Source organism: Coturnix japonica, chromosome 14 (genome assembly GCF_054131305.1).
Source record: "Coturnix japonica strain WE chromosome 14, WE-NBRP24, whole genome shotgun sequence".
Taxonomy (NCBI): domain Eukaryota; kingdom Metazoa; phylum Chordata; class Aves; order Galliformes; family Phasianidae; genus Coturnix; species Coturnix japonica.
This window is the reverse complement of record NC_140676.1, coordinates 14,957,083-14,979,444: the sequence shown is the minus strand read 5'-3', so window position 1 is coordinate 14,979,444 and position 22,362 is coordinate 14,957,083. Positions and strand designations below refer to the sequence as shown.

Here is a 22,362-nt window from a genome sequence, read left to right as displayed (position 1 = left end):
AAAAAGTAATTTAAAAAATTGTTACACATCTGATTTTATAAGCCATTTCTTTCTTACAATGAGAATATACATTTTAATCTAAACCTACAGATATTTTGTGAATGCTACTAATTTCTTAATTAAGCCACTACATATACTTGATGTTATTGTTACTAGATAATGTGGATTTTTTTCTGTTTGTGAGAGATCCATGGAAGACTGATAGGAAAGTAATAATTTATCCCTTCCTTCCTTGAATGTGTGCATGGAGCAAATACTGAACTTTCTCTCTTAACTTTCACTCCAGACAGGGGGCTTATTGGTAGAGGTGAATGTGTCAGAGCACTCTACTCTTATAAGCTTCTCAGATTACCATGAGGGAGCTGCTCCAGTGCTTATTGTTAACCATACTTCATGGGACTCCCTCAGATATAAACAGAGGTATGTGAAAGAAACAATTTGCTGATAATTATTTTAAGAGTGGATATCCTTTGAGAAGAAAGTAACAATTCTCTTTTACCATTATGGTAAATTATAATATTTTCAATTAAAAAATAATAAAAAAGCTATATCTTTCTTGTAATGAAGTATTATATACCTGCTATTAAGCAGCTAATATGATTTGAGAAACTGGAGAGGATGAAGTGGCATATGGTATAGACCATAGTTCACCAAGGGTCTCGCTACAGCTTGGAGCTGATCACTTATGCCCTTCATGCCTCACCTCCAGGAGGCTGGATCAGAAGAGTATATGGTTCCATAACTTGTTGTATTGCTTTAAGCAGTGATCTTTAAACAGATTTATCTGATCTTTATTTTAAATTTGCTATTATTTTAAACTGCAGTGGATTACAGGAGGAAATGGAGTTGAAACCGAAGCAAGTATGCCTGTTTGCATGGACAGATCCAACTAAAACAAGAAAATTGGCTTGGGGCTACTCTCGGAGCTTTGGTGAACATGATCTGCTGAAGGTAAATCTCAGAAAGGGAGAACCAGAGTAGGAGTGGAACAAGTCTAAAATTTTCAGTGAAAGTTTCTTAAGTAATTTGGCATCTCTGTATTATCCTCCTGCTGATCCTATTCTTGGTTAAGCAAGTTTTTAGGTACTGAGATAGATAGGAATAGAGGATTTCATATAGTTTCCAAACTGTGTTTTACGCTTTCCTTAGAATATTAAAGAAGTTTAGTGGAGAGCTTTGGCTGTAGAAGTATCTGTATAATACGAAGGACAGAATAATTCACTTTAGTTAGTGCTGCATTTGGCTTAAATATTTCCAATTTGCAATTGGCTTAAATATAAATATTAATAGCTCTAGGAAAAAGTGTGGCTGGCTTCCGTGTGAGAAGTGCTTGCATGGAGTAGAAAACCGAGTTGTTCAGTGCGAGCAGTATTTGTAGTGTTTCTAGCTTCCTCTATATTAAAATATCATTAAGTGGGTGCAAATACAAATGATTCCATTGGAAAATGAGTGAGGGGGTTGGGGAAGGCTACAAACAGAGGTAAATCTAGGATAAGACCGATCAGGATTTTTGTTATGTAATGGGGAAGCAGGCATTTACCGTGTAATCACTTTCTTGAGTCAGATTTTCTACGTTTATTTTAGAATGGTTTTAGTTTGCATGGAAACTTATTTCCTTGGTATATCATCACAGTTACTTTTATGTGACTTTTAAGAAGGGGATTTTTATCTATCTCATATGTGCCTCAAAAATTCACAAATGCGAAAACTCAACATTTGAATTTTTTTAATTGTTGTCAGTCTTTACTTTTTTATGGTATGCAATTTAATGCATTTTCCCCCCATGTAACTTAGGATTCTAAGTTGTTTCCTTTGTTGTGAAGGGCTTCGCTTACTAATCATTGCCAAAGTTCTTCTCACTGTCTGCTATTGCGGGGGAGTGCCTATATTTCCAAAGGACTTAAATAAAAAAGAGGGAAAGAAACAAACAAAAAACCATCCAGCTTCTTTTATTTACAGTGTTTGAGATACAACATGCTGCTAAATCAGTGTGGTGCAGTAAACTGAATCAACAACAGAAAATAGCTCTGGTTTGCTTGTGTAACAGTGAACTTGTTGCTGTATGTATATAAACAAACACTGTGGATTTACTCCTGTAATATGTTGGTTTTTTTTTTCCAATACAGGATGAATGTGGCCAATTTCCATATAATGCAAATACTCAGATACACTGGGTTTCTTTCCTGGATGGTCGTCAACGTGTGCTGCTTTTCACAGATGATGTTGCGTTGGTTTCCAAAGCATTGCAAGCTGAAGAGCTAGAGCAACCTGATCAAGAAATAATCTTGTCAATTCACAGTCTTGGACTTTCTCTTGTTAACAACGAAAACAAAAAAGAAATCTCTTACATAGGAATTACCAGGTAGTGCACGTAGAGGCCTAAATATTTCCTTGAGTACTCAAAAATTGACAGTACACGGTAAATTTAGCAGTGTGGTTGAACTGATAGGAGTGTCTTGCTTATGTGATTAATGTGGGTGAAATCTTTCAAGCAAATCCAAGTTCTGCCTTTTTTCCTGTTGTACAATTTATTTAAATGGTATATGATTGCTTTTTTTCTTAGCTTCTATAAAAAAGCAAACAGTAGTTCAATCAGGCCTGAAAAATGAGGATAGCATCTTTCTGTGTGCCTCGTGTGCATGAGAAAGGCTTAAGCATTTTAAAATTGTTAACCTTGTTGTGTGTCTTGCAGTTCTGGTGTTGTCTGGGAAGAAAAACGGAAGCAGAAATGGAGGCCGTTTAATCAAAAACAAATAAACCTTTTGGAACAATCCTATCAAAAGTATCTTAGTAAGCGTGCTTTCCAAGGTCCAGGTTGGCATAAACTGGACAGCACTACGGAGGTATGTTTTGAGTTGCAGCGTTTAAATAACTCTACAGCCTGAACGACAGTGAAAATAGACTTATATTTTGTTATTTAAGGATAGATGACCAATTGAAAGATGCTCAATATGGGAATTAATCTGTATATTGGAATAGTTTTGTGTTCTACAAAGTAAAATATCTTGTTCTTACGTAATATTGAGACAATATTGATGTATTTCCTATCTACTTATTAATAAGTAAGAGATCACCTGTCAGGACTTGGGGTAGAAGCATCAACTGGAATGTGAATAGTGGCATGTAAGCATCTTTAGTTACACCAATGTGTGATGAATAAGTATTAGGATAACACAGACATTTTTAGTTTGAGCAATTGAAGTTGCATGTAATGTACTTGTCAAAATAACTCATTTTCTTTCCATGCAAATACTTAATTTGAGTAATTTTGGAAATGCAAGTGATTATGATACAATGAATAATGTCTGTACTACATACTAGGCTGTTTATTGGTATTATAAAACGTTTTTTATCCTCAAGCTTAATTAAATGACACACTTGTTCTGTTGTCTTACTATTACCAGGTGAATTTTAGTAAGGTCCCAATGGAAATGCGCCTCCCAGTTAGATGCAGCATTCGCCGTAACTTCCTATCAGGAATTCATGTTGAGTTCAAACAGTCACCTCACCAGAGAAGCTTACGAGCTCAATTGTATTGGCTACAGGTAGGTCTTTCCTCATGTTCTATATAGTAAACACTTAAGACTTCATTGTATTCATATATCTATGTGAAGAGGTATCTCCAAATCTAATGTATATCAGGGAGTCACAGAATTGCAGGGGTTGGAAGGGAACTCTGAAGGTCATCATGTTCATCCCTCCTGCTAAAGCAGATTCCCCATGGTAGGCAGTGCAGTGAAATGTTTAGATAGATCTTGATTATCTTCAACAACTTCTCTGGTCAACCTGTTCCTGCTCTCTGGTCACTCTCAGAAGTTCTTCCTTGTTTGTATGGAACTTGCTGTGTTAGAGTTCTTTCCCATTGGCCCGTGTTCTTTTGCTGCATGTCATAGAAAATTGTCTGGCCCCATTTTGCACAGTACGGAAATGATTGTACAAAATTATGGATTAACGTAAAACAGAGCCTTAAAATGGAAAGTGTGTTTCTAAAGAATTCCAGCATTTTACCTGCACATAAGTACTGAAAGTTAATTCACTACTAGTACCTGACTAGCCTACTCCAGGTGGTGCTATTAGTGCTGATACATGAACAAGAATAATCAGTAGGTTGTTTGAGCAGGTACTTCTCAGAAGTGCTTAATGTTGGAGGAAAATACAGAGGAAAATAACTACCAACTTCATCAGCACTGGCTGTCCTTCAGAGCCTTGCACAAAGGAGGCACTTGTCAAGGACCCCATTGATGCTTTTTCTACCAGCTGCTGGGGAAGAATTTCCTCTTTATCTTTCTTTCATGTTTTGTTTTTTATTTTGCATGAAGGTGGTACTTGTTATTAGTGTCAAACATACCATCAGCTACAGATCGTCTAAGTGAATGTGTGTGTGAAATTCCATAAGCATCCCCTTGCAGCATTTTGAACCATTAGATCTACCACTTCAAAAGTATATTCTTAAAATTATTGCAGCAAAGTTTTCCTTCTCTTTCTCCTTCCCCTAAGAAGAATGGGGAAGGAGTATGAAAACAACATTGAAGTATATTTAAAAAAAAGAAAGTTCCCCAAGCATTCTAAAACTGAAATGGTCTTTGATTATTGTTGTATTAAAACACGAGTCTAATTATTATGATAATTTTAGGTTGATAATCAGTTACCAGGATCGATGTTCCCTGTCGTGTTTCACCCAGTAGCCCCTCCCAAGTCAATTGCTCTGGATTCAGGTAAGTGAAAACTTCTAATGATACCAGAATTACGCAGCCTTGAATTTTGTCGCTTGACAGTTTATTTATTTTTTGTTTCAGAACCAAAACCGTTCATTGACATCAGTGTTATCACTAGATTTAATGAATACAGCAAAGTACTGCAATTCAAGTGAGTTTAATCGTGTTGTAATGCATCTTTAGAGGTCTTATTTAAATGACCATTATTTTAGCAGTGGATTGTTCTATATAAACTACTCCTGACTTGGATTGAGTTTTCAATGTCTGTAATGGAAGAAAACCCAAAATTTAAAAATATTTACTTTCTAAAATAAGAATTGATCCTGTTAACTGCTAAGGTAGTTCTTTAGTGATCAGAATTATATTCTTCAACTGAAACATCAGAGTTGCATCTCTGCCTATCTGCTATACAGTGCTGGGTTTATTTGGTGCTTTAACAACAGACAACTCATTCAGTCTCTAATGTTGCTCAAGACAGTATTTCACTGTGTAATATATCTTCTCCAGTTTGTATGTCTTTGTCTTTCTTTGAGTTCTTCTACTATGAAGTGAGATGAAAACGTTCTAGTGGTTACTTATGAGTTTTTGTACCTGGCTAATATAGGTGTGTAATATTTGAGGATGGTCATTTTTACTGAAATAAATATTCAGTTATGTGACAGGCATTTGGATAAGAAGAACAAATATATTAGTAAGATGAAACCAGCAGATTTGCAGTGTTGCAGTAAAGCCATACATAATTTCACCTGACTATTAAGTCCTCTCAGCTGTAAATAAATTTTTTAATTTAATTTTTTTTTTTTTTTTTTTTAATTTGCTTTTTTAATAAGCATTATTGAGTAACCAAACCTTAGTTACTTATACAAGTTTAGCTTAAATTCCGGGTGCTTTCATATACCCACTGTTCATCTTCCCATTTTAGGTACTTCATGGTTCTTATCCAGGAAATGGCTCTGAAAATTGACCAAGGATTCTTAGCAGCACTTATTGATTTTTTCACTCCATCTACAGATCCAGAAGATGAAAGGCAGAGGGTAACATATGGGAGAAACTGATTGTTGCCACATTAGGTCCTTACAGGCCTATGTGATTTTCTGAATATTTCAGTAAATATTGCGTTAGAGATCAATAAATGAAGAGACTTAGTAAAATAATTGTCAATGAAGCACTGGGATTTTCATTCTCTTGTAGGGTTGGGTATTACTGACAGACAAGTTTGAGTAACTGATATAGGGGTACATGTAATTGTTTCTTTCTTTTAATCTTTAATAGTTTGACACAGTTGTTTCAACTGTGGCTGCAGAGTGTTAGGGGTAGTAGATTAAAGTTAGGATATGTAAAGTAATCTTTTAACCGACTTGTCAGTAGTGATGTGTAACTGGAAAGTGGTATATGTATTTTTTTCATAGAAATGATATCTTCAGATGTGTTATTTAAAGTTCTAATCTGGTGAGGAAACACAAAAATGCAAATGACCACAGTTAGTTACTTTAGTAATATTTCTGAATTAATATGGTAGTAATATCTGGTAGTGACTGAGAAATATAAGGATGTATCAAGTAATCAAGAGGTACTAAAAAGTCACAGAAATTTTTGTGTTTACCCTTTTCCTTAAAAAGGCTTAGTGTTACTACAGTCTGGAATGGAAAAGCAATTAGCTCATTTCCAGTTTTGGAGTTGCTGATTGTTTAGTTAGCTTGCTGTTTTGCTGTATTTGTACACAATTATTGTTTGGCTTTTATTCATATATTTACGTATGTTTATGTGTAGTATATATGTGCTTGTGTGTTTTTTCTGCTATTACGTATGTTGATAACCTGTTCAATTTTCTTTCTTTTTATATTAAAATAGTCTAAATTAATTCAGCAAGATGTGGATGCACTTAACACTGAACTAATGGAGACTTCCTTAACAGACTTGTCAATGCTGAGCTTTTTTGAGCTTTTTCATATTTCTCCAATTAAGGTATGTAATAGATGATTGGAGGTAGTAAGGCACTTGATAAAAATAATTTTTTCATTCTTTATGCTAAAGTAAATGGTGCAAGCAACCTTTTGAATTAACTTGTTGGTTTTACTAATTCCTTCTTTACAGTTGCATTTGAGTCTGTCTCTGGCTTCTGGTGGAGAAACATCAGATAAGGGTGGAGAAATGATAGCCATCCATTCTCTTAATTTACTGTTGAAAAGTATTGGAGCTACTCTAACAGATGTGGATGATCTTATTTTCAAGTAAGCCAAAGAAGTCTTTTTATTTTAACAATTTGAAAATAAATGTACTGTATACTTTTGTTAGAAGGTCTGTATTAAACTTTGCTGATTGTCACTAGTATAAAAGGATGGAGCCTCTATGGAGGAGGAGGAATGCAGGAGAGGTGTGCTTTCTTCTCTTTTTCAAGTGAATATAGCTTATCTCAAGTTTATCTCAAGTACAAAAACAAACAAACAAAGCCCCCTAAAAACTCATAACTACTGACATGGAGGAAGAATATCTATAGATAACATACAATTACTTCACAATTGTTTGTCTTTCAGACTTGCATACTTTGAAATTAAATATCAGTTCTACAAGAGAGACCAACTGATGAAGAGAGCTGTTAGACATTATAGTGAGCAGGTAAATTTTAGTCAAGCTTTTATATAAAATATTGAGTAATTGTCTTTACAGAATGTGGAAAATAGGAATGATGAATGAAAGCTGCTGTTTTCTTTTTCCTTAAGTTCATGGTTTTATTTTTTGTTGCTTTTGTTTTTATTTAGTTCCTGAAACAGATGTATGTTCTTGTACTTGGGTTAGATGTTCTTGGAAACCCATTTGGCTTAATCAGAGGCTTGTCTGAGGGAGTTGAAGCTTTCTTTTATGAGCCTTTCCAGGTATGACTTTGATTCTTTAACCATACATATATAGTAGGCTGATGAGATAAGCAGGTAGGGTTGTAGTCTTTTTGTCATTGTACTCTGCACTGTTAGCATAAAAAAAAATACAAAGGGGTTTTCTCAACTTTTAAAGAAGTGCCATATTAAAACAATCTTCCTCTGGCTGATGTAAAAGAATTGCTAGAACTTACTTGAAATGCATGTATAAGTACATAGTTTTCTTCTAATGATAATGGGCTTTGTTTTCAGGGTGCTGTTCAAGGACCTGAAGAATTTGCTGAAGGCTTTGTAATTGGTGTTAGAAGTCTTCTTGGACATACAGTAGGTATGTATCCTGCTGCTACTCATTTGATAAAATAGATTAACAAGTGGATTACATTTACGTATTCTTTTTCTCATTTCAGAGGGGAGTTACATGAAAGAAATGTCCCATAGGTATTCTCAATACAGGAGTTTAAGTTGCAGTAAAACAGCACAATGAATGTTCGATAGTACAATGAATGTACAATAGTACAGCCAGTCTTCGCCTTACAGACCATTCGCACCTGACTTACTAGAGAGCGTCTAAATCTGTTTTGCAGAACAGGGAAGCAAACTGAGGAAAAGTTGTGTGTACAACTGAATTTGTAACATGTTGATGAATGAAGTGATGGATGAATGAAGTGAGGATGAATGAAGAAAGTGATTCTATTGATTCCAAAATATCTGGGAAAGCCTGAGAACTGTACTTTTCCTGTGTTCTTGTTACAGTTACCTTCTATGTTTATTCAGCTGTGTGTTACATTTAGTAAAGAAAGTCAAAATCCATTCAGTATGATATGTGATACGTACTGAGCTGATGTAAACATTATACTAAACTAATGGATTCAGGCCAATTTCTTTTCATACTCAACATAATAGTCAGCTTATGTAAATTGGTAATACCAAAAGTCAATATAAGGGAAGTCTCTGTGGTTTTCTGTGCTTTCTACTATTAAATTGTGAAAGAAAAATGGCTTTTACTTTCTGATCTGTTCCATTAGGTGGTGCTGCAGGGGTGGTGTCTAGGATCACTGGTTCTGTTGGGAAAGGTTTAGCAGCCATTACTATGGATAAAGAATATCAGCAAAAACGGAGAGAGGAAATGGGTCGTCAGCCAAGAGATTTCAGCGGCAGCCTGGCTAAAGGAGGAAAAGGCTTTTTACGGGTATGAATTGGAAGCTGAGTATATAATGCAACAGCTCTTAATATACACTTCCACATATATAATTTTTTATAATGTCCTCTTTTGGCTTTATCTAAACATGAACTAAATAGAAGACAAAAACAGGAAGTCAGCTTATAGGACACTCAATATCCTCAATATCAATTGTTTGCTTCAGCGTTTGAGGTTATGAAGATAATGTCTTAAAAAGGGAAGTTGTAAGAAATAACACAAATTTTTCTTCTAAAGTAACTGGGCCCTTTATATTTTCTTCCAGTCGATTCTGCCAAATAAATGTTACTCGAGCCGTTTCCAACTTTTACTTTCTATTTTAGAGTAAAAAATATAATACTGATATTGAACATCATTATCAGCTTTTAAAATTGTGAGAATATTGGTTTCTTAGCTGAACAATAGCATTCTAACTTCTAAGTAGGGACTTAATTATTTTCTTTGTTCCAGGGTGTTGTTGGGGGTGTGACAGGAATAATTACTAAACCTGTAGAAGGTAAGTTGTGAGCCTGCATTACACCACTTACTAAAGATTTTTTTATTATTAAAATTAATATTTAGTATAGACTTTAAAATAAATTTCTGTTTTGATGCTAAAGCATAGAAGGATTATTTTTGTATTTCTAGATCAAATGCAACCTTCTGCAATGTTTTACTCAGATACATTTACAACTGTTATTTGCTTTTGTATGAATTAGGGAGGGATTGTCTTTGCAATGTATTATTTTAGGCTTGGTGTAGTAACCAGATTGCTCTTGAAAGCTAGAATAAAAATGCTAACAGTGGTTGTATGAAAAAGCAATAACTTAAACAGTAGTTGAAAAAGTTTTAGAAGTAATGACATAGGGGCATAGCTTTAGTGATTGCAAGAAGCACTTGGTCACTGCTCTTAGACATAGGGTTTGGGGTAGTTCTGTGTGGAACCAGCAGGTGTACTTGGCCTATGGGTCCTTACTGACCTTAGCTGTGCTGGCTTTGAAGGCAGCTGAAGCTTTAAATGAACAGCTGCATGACTGAATGGGCAATCTGACTTATGTGGAGAGCTTCATAGTAACTGGATCAGTTCCTGTGGGCTCTGTTTAGACAAAATGTTCTAATGATGTTTGGAGCTATAGTGCTTTAATTCTGTGGCTACTATCTTCTGGCAGATCATTAAAACTGTCATTCTTTTCCCCTCTTTCTTCTGAAGGGGCTAAAAAAGAAGGTGCAGCTGGATTCTTCAAAGGAATTGGAAAGGGACTCGTAGGAGTGGTTGCCCGCCCAACAGGTGGCATTGTAGATATGGCGAGCAGTACCTTCCAGGGAATTCAAAGGTAAAAAGTCAAGAGGATATTTTGACATAGTCCCTGTATGTTGCACACCATGTATTGAACTGATGCAGTAGTGATGCTAAATCATTTGTGTTATGTATGAAATTCAGTAGGATTTATAGGACCGAGAGACACGACCAGCCTCTAATGAATTTCCATTATGTTAATCTCAGGAAATTGCTGCTTTAGAATTTGTCTTGCAGTTTTACAGGTCACATGGACAAGAACTAGCTTGTTTTCTCATTTCAGTCGCTTCACTTACGAAAAAGTAATTCAAGTATCTTATTTAAGTTTTTCTTCTGAGGTATATTTGTGTACTGCTGAATGGAAAAGTTTAAATGTCATTTAAACTTACTGTAAAAATTTACCATTACCAGTTTAAAACTCAGCGATGGGGTATGTGTGTTTTAAGGGAAGCTTATGAAAATGTTAATGAACTTGAATTCTTATTACTTGCCAAGGCATGGGAGTAAGCTTTTGTTAGTTATGTTGTTGTTGGCTAATTCTCTAATGTTATTCTGGGTATGTCACTGGCAGTGTGTCTTTGTTGTTTACACCTTTAGGACAATTGTGTAGTTTAAGTGAGATAGTAAATAGATGAATGCTAAGCATAGATAGGTGAAATTCAAATGTGTAATGAGCTAATGAGAATACTGCTCCACTGTCCTTAACAGGGTGGCAGAATCAACAGAAGAAGTACCTAGTCTCCGCCCTCCACGTTTCATTCATGAAGATGGCATCATCCGACCATACGATAGAGTGGAAGCTGAGGGTTATGATTTATTTGAGGTATGACTTGCATTGTAAATGCACTTTTAAGTTCTCTGTCCTACAGGATTCCTTAAAGGATGTTAGAAATTCAAATAGGGGGAAAAAGAAACAAACAAAACAAAAGCATTGCTCTGAAGGGAGGTAGGATTAAGGATACTTTGAAAATATGTGGAAATGTTAAGAGAAACACTCTTGGCACTCAGATGAAACACTTTGCTGAAAAACCAGCACTTACTACTAGTAAGTCATCCTCACAAACAAAGCAACTGGTACATAGCGTGAAAAGAGCTTGAACTGCCTTATTTATTTTCTATATAATACAATTACTGGGTTTCCTGGTTGTCTTAGCAATGGAGAAAACTGTATGAATTCTGAGAATACCACCTTTTGATATTTATTATGTTATTTGTGATGCTAGTGTTTTGTAACTACAAGCACTGTGTGGACATCTAGGCTGCTTTTACGTTTGGATGTGGCTGAAGTAGAGGGAATTAGTAACAGTTGTATTCAAGCTCTAAATAATTGACGTAGTTGAATTACATTTCAACTTCCTTAAAGAATTTCAATTTTTTATTTTTATTTTTTATTTTTTGCTAAAAATTACAGTAAAGTAACTTTCCTGATGGACATGTAAAAAAAGTAAAAGTTGCTAAGTTGGTACTTCCTTCTTAATGTTCAGTTTTAGTCTTTATTTCCTAGTCTATTTCTAATGTTTTTCTTCTTTCTCTTTCTCTCCTGGCATACGCAGCAAGAACTGGAATAAAGGAGTAAACGTTTTCCTTATTTCTTCTTGATTTCCTTTGTGAACTTTAATTAACCTTAATTATTTTAGATTAAGGGCATGATTGCATTTAACTTGTCCTCTCCCCACTTGTCATGTCTTTTCTTTGTAGTAGATAGTGTTTCATGTTGTCCATGCTAAGAAGGCAAACTAAAAATGAACTTGAGTTTCTAAGGTAAGACTGGTTAAGTGAGGAAGATGAGAGGGAATAGGGAGCGCTTTTCTTTTATGTCTGTTTTTATGAGAACGCTTAGCTCCTTCTGAATGGCAGGTAATAAGGACACTTGAGTAGGAGAAATAATAATCATGGTAGCATAGATGCTGAATATGCTTGGTTGTTAATGTTACCATTCTCATAGAGCTAGGACTGTGGATGAAGGGAGTAATGTATGAGCAACAAAACTTAAAATAGTACTGAATAGAAAATACTACTTTGAAAATTTTTGCTTATAATTTCATAATTACAGGGAAATACTGTTTCCATAAAAACTTCAAGAAAACTTTGTCGTTCTGGTTTCTGTAATATGCTATAGGCCAATCACTTAGATGTTTGATGAAGCCCTGTGCCTTTCAGTAATCATTTCTACTACTACTCTGTGGAATTCCATCAATTAGAGATATTATAGCCAGTTTATTGACTCTGATTTCATTCACAGAATCTTCTGGGACTTTTCTGTTTAACATAATTAAGTGTCAAATTATAGTTAAATATATTTCTACAGGAAGTGATGCCATAAATTTCATTTCTAACGCAGCACCGTAAATTAACAAAGCTGAACAAGTTGTCTTAGGAGCAAAGTAATTTCATGTAATAAATGAACAGAACTTCAAGCAGATACATCTCTGCTGCTAATACCTTCAGAATTCAGAGTTCAATAGTCAACATTTTTCATTTAAGTTGATTAAAGAAAGGAAATGTAATAGGGATTTTTTAATTTTAGCTATTTTAGAGGAATTGTTGTTATTATGTATGGAGCAAAACAGTTTTTTTCATACAATGAAATTTTTTTTAATTTTAACTTCTGTTATTTTTAAATAGTGCAGAAGATATTTTTCACTAATCTTGTGCTTTCTTACTAGTTTCACTGCTTGCTCCATCTGTTAAAAAGGAAAATGTAGCATAATTAGCACTGAAAAGTGGATGTTTTGCATTTCTCGTACATCTCATATTTGTTTCTTTCTTTGGCCTAAATTGTTTTGATCAGAATTATATACTAAACAAGAATGAAGCCTGTGCATAGTCCTTTAGATGGTCTCTTCCTTTTGGAAGCCAATTAATTGAACACAGCTTTTATTTTACTTACATGTGTATTTTAAACTGGTTTTGATGTCTTACCTAGAGTCTAGCATTGGGAAAGTTATGTTTCTAAGTATAAATTCCAAACAAGGTGGGCAGTGTCTTACAGGAAATAAGATATTCCAGCAGGGAAAACAAATCAGAAGGTCAGTTTGTATGGACAAATTTATTTGCCAAAAGTTAATTTATGCATCAGTTTGGTTTATTTTTGATTCTGGTTCTGACCCAAGAGTGCAAGTAGTTCAACCGGGATTTTCTCCTTATCTCATTAACTGTTTTTCCCCCCTCCCCTTTGTAAGAAGCTGAAGAATAAAAATTATTCAGAATTGGAAAACTGTAATATGTAAATGTGTTTTGGATTCTTAATTCCTATATTCTCTTGCATGCTTGGCTTCTTGATGCTTTCTATCTGCTGAACAAACATTGACCTAGAAATTATTCTCCTGCCTATGCAGTTAAAATTATTTCCAGTTCCATTCTTACCTCTGCCAAATACTTTTGTATCTTGCCTTGACTGTATCATCCCTGATTCTGCCACTGACTTATACCTTATTAAATTGAGTAATTAATTCAAATTCAATTTAGAAAGCTCTGCTTCTTGCCTATTGCTTTAGCCATGTTAATGGCACAGCTCAGATCCATTTACAGAGTTCATTGTTGGTATCAAATTACAGATGACTTTCCTTAGTTGATTTAAAAACCTCGTGTTTCAATATGCTTTTTTTTTTTTCTTTTCAGTCACATATTAACTCCTTCTCTTTTCCATGGGAAAATCTTAGCATTCTCATTACTCTGACTTAACTCCTCTACAGTGGAGCTGTGCAAAATACTTTTCTAGTTCACTCTGCTTTGACTTTTTAAATTTACTCTGATATGTATATCCTTTTAAAATAAATATATATATCCAAGGTTGGAACCTTGTCATGTTACCTTAAGGAATGGATGCCTTAAAAATATCCAGTGATTGGACAAAAGATGTTTAACGTAAAAATGTAGATGTTTCTAAATGTTAGAGCTGGTGAGCATATGTATAGGTCAAATCTTAAAAGACAAATTTGTTGCTGTTTTTCTTCTCAGAAGGGTGATGGGTTTTTTTGGGTGCACAGTGAGGAGTAGGATGGATTAGGCTGATTGGCTACGATGTTCATTAGGAAAAAAAATGGCAACTTGAGGAGAATTGTTTCTTGAGAAATGAGTTTACTCATGAGCTTGGTTAGTTGTTGCCTTTTAATGTGTGGGTATTACTGCCTGTTCTGATGAGGAGACTCCCATCTATCCCCATCACTTGAGGTCTGGCAGGATGTGATGTGTTCTTATTCTTGTCTGTAGTGCTACTTTGCCTCATTTCCTAGTTAACACATGGAGCTTTATTAAGGGTATAGAGTACTTTAGGAATGATTAGGTGATGTTATTATTTTTTTTCAGTACGAAAAACAATATCTGTCAAAAAATGACAGATTCCATATCTAGTTGAGTTTCAGTTCTGCTGTGTATATATGCATTAGCTCCTTTATTTCCACGTAAAATAACAGGAATTGCACTTTTAAAAAGTGCTGTAGTAGTCTCATCAGAATAAAAGCTTCTGATAAAGATGCCTGAATTTGAACAGCGTATGCATATCACAAAGTAATTTGCATCAAGAGACCCCTCTTTACATAATGCACCACTGTAATGCATTGAATTTGTATCAGGAGTGTTGGTACAGCTCTGGCAAATACTGCATTTGTTGGGCTGAGAGCTCCATGGAGGCTCTTGTCTTGGTATACAAAACTTAATACCAGGATAGCTTTTGAAGTTAGGGTTACAAAACCAGACTTTCTCATCAAAGTTTTGAGTTTAAATGGAGGAATAAGATTATGAATAAATCTGTTCAAAAGTGCAGTATGTCTCACTTTTTGCATATCCAACAGCAATTCAGAATGTGAGTTCCAACTTATGAATTGTGGTCTTGCACAATGATGTGTTTTGCTTTCCTTTTCTTGTATTTAAATGTATATATTCAGATTTATATAGCTGAATCAGCTATGATTTGGGTATAAAATGTAAGGTTATGTTGTGATTTTTAATAATTTGCTGCTGTCTTTCTATGTGTGAAGCCATCCTTTGTGGCGTGTTTTTCTCTTTCATGTCTATTTTACAGTATTGAAGTTCTAAGATGGTCAGAAAATTGATTTTACAAGTATATATTATAGAAGATGGGGACCCTATATTTTTGCTTGGTTCAAAAATTGTATATATATTTTGATATCGCATTCCTTAGGATCAACTCCAGGAAAACACTATGCTGTTGATTTCATCTACTGTGCATTTATCCATGTTTGATCTTAAAGGGTTTTGCTGGGATCTGTTGAAATGTATGATGATGCTTTAAGATACTTGTTTAAATAAATGAGAATAAAATGCAAACATTGAAATTTCTTTCAATTGATTCTAAAGTAGGCTGGAATTAGAGGTTTCTTCATGTTACTTGATCTGCATTGAGCTTTTAGCCTGTGTAATTGACCATAGACAGATGAATACAGAGTCAAGTCATAGTCAGCTATGGAAATTTAGGAGGTCATTTATTTACAGGGAATAACTAAAACTGTACTGGGTGGTGGTCTTTGTTGTTCTTCCCTCCTTCGTTTCCAAGGTGCTCTTTCTAGTTTATCAATGAAGTTAACTGTTATACAGCAGCTGAATTCCCCAGTAACAGAAGTAAACTGAAACTTCCCTCAGATTCATTGATGTATCAGTCTGAAATGCAATGTCTTTAAGCTAAAATTTGGGTGTTATTTAAAATTTACTGTGAGACTCTGCAGTACCACTTTGGAGTCGATTGAATACTGTAAAGCTGGTGATGTAGATAAAACAGCTCTTCACGTGACTGCTGTGTAGAATGGATAAACAGAAAAATACTTCATCAAAAAATAGTTAAGAACATAAAAATAGTTAGAAGGCACTTCAGTGCTATTTTGAGGCTTTTCTAAACTTCTCTTTTTAGTTGTTCATTTAATTTGTAGCAGACTAACAGAAATGTGATGGGTAGTTTAATCTTTGCTTTCATATACCTACCATATTTAGAATGTGGAATAAGCATGCTTGTTTTAGCACTTCAGAAGCTGACCTTGAGGAGCACTGAGTATTTGTAACTTGGTTATTTCTGTGGGTCTAAGACAAGCGTTATATTCCTTAAAGCTGCTGTCACAGGATTTTCACTCTTGAATCGAGTATGCAATGTAGGATGTAGCAGAATAGGAATTACTAAACAGTAATTAGTACAAAATAAAACTTCAAGGTAAATAAGTAGTCTAGTAACACTATAGTGTCACATTCTCCCTTTTGAATGGTGGGAAGGATCAGATATTTCACTGCTGCAGGACTGGGAGCACTGTGAGCCTGCCTTGAAAGCAGCAGTTCAACTAGGTAATCCTTTTGAGATGTTTTTGGATTGAAAACATTGCTTTGACTTCTGTTTTTACAGGCCAGATATTTTCTTTTTCAGAAACTGCACATAACAAAGCTGGAAAAAGAGAACTACCGATACCACTGTGGGATTTCAAGAGGCAGAAGGGCAAACCTTATTGTTACCAATAGGTACTGAGTTCCAAAGGCTTTTTATGAGCTTGTTTCAATTCAGGCATCTGGCTAAGTCTGAAATTATAGCTGTTCTTTGCATGTGCACTTTTCTTATTTGTTTTCTTATTGATTTTATAATTTGTTGTCTTTTATTCACAATGTGAGATCATAATCAGTGATATTGACACTAGGTACTAATTCAGGAAGCTATTTTAATTGATTCTAAGGTCAGTGACTATTTCATCCTATTGGGGGAAATGCTTTTTTTCTGTTTCTGATGTTCAAAATTAGCTTGTGTGGTGTCTGCAGTCAAACCAGTGTTTTGATGATGCATGTTTACAAGCTTCTTAAGTTAAAAGTACGCTGAGTCAGAGTTTATTTTATTTAAATTATAATGAATATTAAATCCATCAGATGCTATTTAGAATGTAAGATATTGCTTGTCTTGAATGGTGTGAGAGCTCAAAACCTTGTAACTATGCTAAGAAAAGATTATCATAGTCATGTATTATGATCTCTGCATCCTAGATGGTTACTAGTTTCTGCCCTTTGCCTGGATGTATGTGGTGGGCTTATCCATACCAAGAATCTGGGCAACAGCCATCTTGTATTTGTTTTATAACAGGTAGTGCACTTCATGCTGTGGCATAACAAGATTTTTAAGATAGGTGCTGACTTATTTTTATGGTAGTTAGATGGTTTAGCTTTGGATTGTTTTGTTGTTTTTTTTTCGTTTTTTTACAGCTTCAGTTAAATGTGTATTTCTGTCCTTAATCCAATTGGTCAATATATACTTGAAGCTTCTAGCTTAAGTCCATTAAGAACTGCCACTTTCTTAAATTTGTATGCTAGGCGATATTGGAGATCTAAAGGGATGATGGGGCAACTTGTTTGCAAATGTAAACTGTAGCAATGGATCATCTGTCAGTCTATTTATGTACTTATTTCACTATGTAGCCAGTATTCAGCTGGCTGACTGCTGTCGCATAGTAGATGCATTGAGGGAGCTGGTTAAATTTAAGTCATATTCTTCCATTATCCACTTTTGTTAAAATGCTTAGATTTTCAGAGGCTGGTGTTTTTTGATTAATTTGCTTGAGCATCCCATATGATAACATGGAAAGTGTGAGTCTTAAGGACAAAGTAATGGTCCTGGAATATATATTAAGGAAATACACTTGAACTGCTACTGAATGGATACTTTTGATCCACATAAAAAATACATTCTGAAACATATTTATGTTCTCCATTTTGTTTTCTCATAAAGTTGCGATTTCTGGTAGAAATTGTGTATTGACATGTTTTTCTTTCTGAGCAGGAGGGTGATATATGTAAAAGAGGTGGAAATCTTAGGTCATTTAACAGCAGAGTGGAATTACTTATTTGAAGACTTTACACGCCCTCCTACCTGCGAAGGACGTGTTTTAAAACTAACTGTTTTGGTAAGGAAATTGTGTGGTTTGTCTTCTTTTTATTTTAAATTAATATTATCTATTTTAAATTATTTGTTATTGAACACTGCTTATTTAGAGGTCCAAAGATGCTTTTAATTAATCTAAACTAACTAAGGTAACTCCCAGCTTTGGAGATAAGAGAAATCAATTCATATGTTTCCAAAGTAGGATGTGTTGGTCAGAGGATGAATTGAAGTCTAAGCTGAAGTTGACACTCAAACCATTTATGTGTCAGATTCTGCGTTCTTGTTTTGTGAGTCACCTGAACTGTATTTTTGTGCCCCTTTGCAACAGGATCAAAGGATGTTCCAAAGGAAGGACAGTGTAGGTCATGGATGTGTAAAAGCAGTTGAACTTGACGATGAGGCTGCAGCAAGGGTATATCCTTTATTTTTCTGTTTTCTTTTGTCTTACGATGTTATTGTGCTTGTTGAAACTCCAGTCATCTAAAAAATCATAACGTTCTCATTCCTAGGAACTGTTTACTGTATTTTCTTGTTGAAAAATGAGTTTGACCAGGAAAACAATGAGATAAGACAGTTCAAAACATTTGAGGGTGTGTGCAAGAATAAATGAAGTTGCATCGTTTTGTACTTTGTACATTATAACTTATTAAAAGGAAATAATTCGAATAATCAATTAAGTTCATTGTAATCAGCGTATGTCTGAATTATGCTCCCTTCTCATTATTTCAGGGTAACTAAATTAACCCAGTAAGTGTACTTCTGTGTGAAAAGAATTATTTATTCCCTGTTCCTCAGGCTCTGCTGGTTTTCTAGCATTTATTTTCTGATGTTTGTTCAGGTTGATGCTGGAGAGGCTGATTTGGGGGAGTGTTTGTTCTGTGTTCTTGGGTCTTGTAGCTGACTTACACAGGCTAAGCTAACAATTTGCATTAATTCTGTGATTCCTCAACAACAGAGAAATTTAACTATCTAAATGGGTAACTATCTGCCTTAATGTTGTTTTGTATCAAATTATGAGAGGAAGAATTCTTCCTAGTATTAAAAGTGGATTCAGTTAAACCCACTGCATCTTGTATGCACAATTAAAATGGCACCCTGAGTAAATAGCAAGTCACAATTGGAATATGGCCACATTGCTCCTGTGAAATAGATGAAGACCATCTAAAAGATGCGATTAGACAGGGGAGGAAGAAGGCATGTGGCAGCTCCTTTTTTTTCTCCATACTGAAACAGCATGTATTACTACTTCACTGTCTCTTACCTGAAGAAAAGGTGTTTTTCAGTGTTATTTTGTGACACACATTCCAGGTAATGCTTTTGTTTGACAAATGAAGATAATTTTGATTTTATCTGGCAATGCCTGAGAAATATTTCTTTTTGTTTCATTCTCTTTTTTCTGTTACTATTTAATTACTGTTCCTTTGCTTTTATTCATAATGTTATGTGTATGTTGAAAATAAATTTCTGTGTCCTGTTCACCTTTTGTGAATTTCAGTTGCTCAGCTTTATTGGTAATTCTCTACGATTTGCATCTCCCTTCTTTGTGTATAGTTTACACACATAAATCTCTGCTGATTTGACAAGATGCTGCACAAAAAAAAAAAAAGCGTACTTCATAAACAAGATTCTGGGTTTCATTTTTGCCTCTTTTAACCATCTGAATCTTTCTCCAATTTCTGAGTTACCAAGAATCTATAAATGTTTGAATTGCTTCAGCAACACTAATGCTTGCAGTCTGTCCATCCAGCTTAAATTACTCTCTATTCCTGTTTGGGGTAGAAGTTGATTTGACTTAATGAAATCATGAGCAAAAGCACGCTGACAAGCATTTCAAACACTTCAGTTTTCACTAAATGCTGGAAATACTTATGTAAAATTAGATGTGCCATTGAAACTACTCCAGTACATAATACACACAAGCTGGGCTTCGTGTATATAGGTTTGACTGTTCAATTAGCCATTTTTGGTAGTATCTTACAGAAGGAAACTGCAGACTAACTTGAATTTTTTTCTTTCACTATATTGTTTATAGAGCATTTGTATTGCCATTGATGAAGCACGAGCAACAAGAAAACAACAAAAGCTGATGAAACAAGCATCGATGCAGTTGAAGAAACCACAAATGCTGTCTTGATAATAACAGGATCTGTTGGGTTAGACCTTTGACATACGATCTTATCACTAAAATTAACTAGAAGCAACATAGAAACATTTTGCTGAAATGGCAGATAAAACAACCAAGATCTTCCTGTGTTGTTAATTGTCATAAACACTTTGTTTTAAAAAGCTATGTGTTTTGCCAAAACTCTGGATTTTGTTACTCTAAAATAAGCATCTGTGTCTAAAATTGTCATAAAAAGTCTTCATACCCTGAATTGTCCTTTTCTGCTTTTCCTTTTATTGTAAATAGCTTCTTTAAAATGAAATGTTTATCTAATTTGTGCTCTAAGGTTGTGGTTTACAAGCAAATTGTGGTAATCATGGTTCCAGCACTTTGCAAACTAAGGTACTTACATAAGTAAGTAATTGAAACTAGTTAAAAACATAAAATTAAGTAAACAGTCTGTTAAAGAAGTATAGACAATTTACTTAATATAATTAAATCTATCTGTTTAGTTTCCCGGAAGTGCTGTGCTGGAGTAATATAAAAATGAGTATGTAGTGAATGAAATAGACTGCTCCTGCATAGAAATATTTACTTTAGAATGTTGTCATTTATATGGCAAATACAAATCTGCACTTTAAAAATGGAAAAATACTATTTACCTGTCATGAGAATGTATATGTTTTTGGTTATGCCACTGTAGATTAAAGACTTCTTCAGGAGGAACAGTATAGTTGTTAGAAAACTTTGTATGCCAAACACATAATTCGAAGTAATTTGTTTTCAGTATTCCAGAATATAGCTATTTCACTGCAAGAGTACCACCTAAGTCACTTTTCCATATTACTTTCTGTTTCAGTTTCTCGAGGACTCTTAGAATACAGTTTAGTAAGATACTTAAGCATATTCAGAGCGTAGTTCTTAACGGGATGGATAATCCTACAGACATCACTGAGACAAGCTGTGTTCTTAACGCAAGGCATACACAAGGTAACTGTCTGTGTCAGGGACTATGTGAGCAAAAGGGTTTTAGTTCAGTGAACTTGGTTTATTAAGTGCTCTTGCTCAAGTGCCCTTACGTGTACTTAATCTTAAAAATATGTTATTTCCATCATATTTCACTTAAAAGCCATCAATGAATTTTTTTTTCTCCCTCTTTTTTTTACTTTATTTCTGCATCATTTTGTTCTAGATAGGAACTCAGAATAAAAATGGCAATATTCTTGCATAGTTCGTTCTGTAAGAGGAGGAACTGTGAGAGCTAGGCCTGGATTTTCGACCTTTTCTTATTTAAAGGCTGGTGAATTCTATAAATATGTTCCAAACTCACAGCTGTGATCTCATGAAAATTAGAAAGCTGAAGATAGTTGATTGAATTGAAGATAGTTGAGTCTAATTAAGATTGTTAAATCCAATTTGGTATGAGGGGGGGAGAAATGCGGTATGACATGTGTTGTTGATTCTGTGATAACACCTATTTTCTACAATATACTTAAACATTAATGAAATCTGCTACTTAAGTTGTATGTATTTCAAGCCTTGTTTAAATGATATTATATAGGGAGACAATAAATTTTTATATGCAATTACTTGTGCTGTGATTTGAATGGTGTTGCTTCAGAAATGCATTACATGTTGCTGGTTTGTTACTTGTCACTCACACCATATGGGGAAAAAAAAAAGTGGACTGAAGTGTACTGCACAAGAGTTATCTTTAGCCCTGTGTTTCCTTCGGTTTGATGTTTGGGTGTATAAGGGCTGATTCAGATAAGTATCATAGAATGGTTTAGGTTGGCAGGAACCTTAAAGATTGTTTATTTCCAGACCTTCCTGCTGTGGGGTTGCCACCCACTAGATCAGGCTACTCAGAGCCCCATCTTATCTGGCCTTGAATGCCTCTAGGGATGGGGCATGCATAATGTCTATGGAACTCATTCCAGTGCCTCATCACCACGCCTTTGAGTAAAGAATTTCTTCCTAACATCTAACCTAAATTTCCCCTCCTTCTAGTTTAAAGCAGTCCCCAGTAACACATCTGCCTGCAAGGCCATGTATAAAGTTGGGTCCCCTCAAGTACTGGAAGACTGCAGTGAGGTCTCCCCAGAGCCTTCTCTTTTCTAAGCTAAACAAGATCAGAACTGTACTGTGCTGTCTTTTAATCCTAGCTGAAAACAGATTTTGATTTGCGTATTTTAGTCCATGTTTAGAAGTTACTATGTGCCTTTTTTGAGGGTGGAGAATGTGAGCTTAAAACAGTCCTGATGATGTGTTTCTGGCTCCAGTCTCCTGCTTGCTTCGGTTCTGTACTTCCTCATTTTTATTTGTAAGCCTTCTG

At 34.8% G+C, this 22,362-nt stretch overlaps 1 protein-coding gene across 6 annotated transcripts in view; it reads left to right on the top strand.

Annotated features, from left to right (window-relative positions):
• VPS13C (vacuolar protein sorting 13 homolog C) overlaps positions 1 to 21,616 on the top strand; it is a 123,849-nt gene extending 102,233 nt beyond the window's left edge. For 5 of the 6 annotated variants that reach the window (XM_085515761.1, XM_085515760.1, XM_015872268.3 and 2 more), the window contains 21 exons: positions 287 to 420; positions 825 to 951; positions 2,127 to 2,362; positions 2,693 to 2,843; positions 3,405 to 3,545; positions 4,634 to 4,715; positions 4,797 to 4,866; positions 5,638 to 5,749; positions 6,567 to 6,680; positions 6,810 to 6,946; positions 7,250 to 7,331; positions 7,475 to 7,588; positions 7,841 to 7,916; positions 8,614 to 8,777; positions 9,237 to 9,282; positions 9,976 to 10,099; positions 10,771 to 10,885; positions 16,430 to 16,521; positions 17,822 to 17,945; positions 18,252 to 18,335; positions 19,956 to 21,616. In XM_085515761.1, coding sequence (XP_085371887.1) covers positions 287 to 420; positions 825 to 951; positions 2,127 to 2,362; positions 2,693 to 2,843; positions 3,405 to 3,545; positions 4,634 to 4,715; positions 4,797 to 4,866; positions 5,638 to 5,749; positions 6,567 to 6,680; positions 6,810 to 6,946; positions 7,250 to 7,331; positions 7,475 to 7,588; positions 7,841 to 7,916; positions 8,614 to 8,777; positions 9,237 to 9,282; positions 9,976 to 10,099; positions 10,771 to 10,885; positions 16,430 to 16,521; positions 17,822 to 17,945; positions 18,252 to 18,335; positions 19,956 to 20,057 — 2,427 coding nt within the window. In that variant the 3' untranslated portion in view covers positions 20,058 to 21,616. Of the gene's footprint in view, positions 1 to 286; positions 421 to 824; positions 952 to 2,126; positions 2,363 to 2,692; positions 2,844 to 3,404; positions 3,546 to 4,633; positions 4,716 to 4,796; positions 4,867 to 5,637; positions 5,750 to 6,566; positions 6,681 to 6,809; positions 6,947 to 7,249; positions 7,332 to 7,474; positions 7,589 to 7,840; positions 7,917 to 8,613; positions 8,778 to 9,236; positions 9,283 to 9,975; positions 10,100 to 10,770; positions 10,886 to 11,615; positions 15,352 to 16,429; positions 16,522 to 17,821; positions 17,946 to 18,251; positions 18,336 to 19,955 lie in introns of those variants that run through there. The other variant, XM_015872269.3, reaches the window with a different exon arrangement.
• The last annotated feature ends 746 nt before the right edge of the window (positions 21,617 to 22,362 follow it).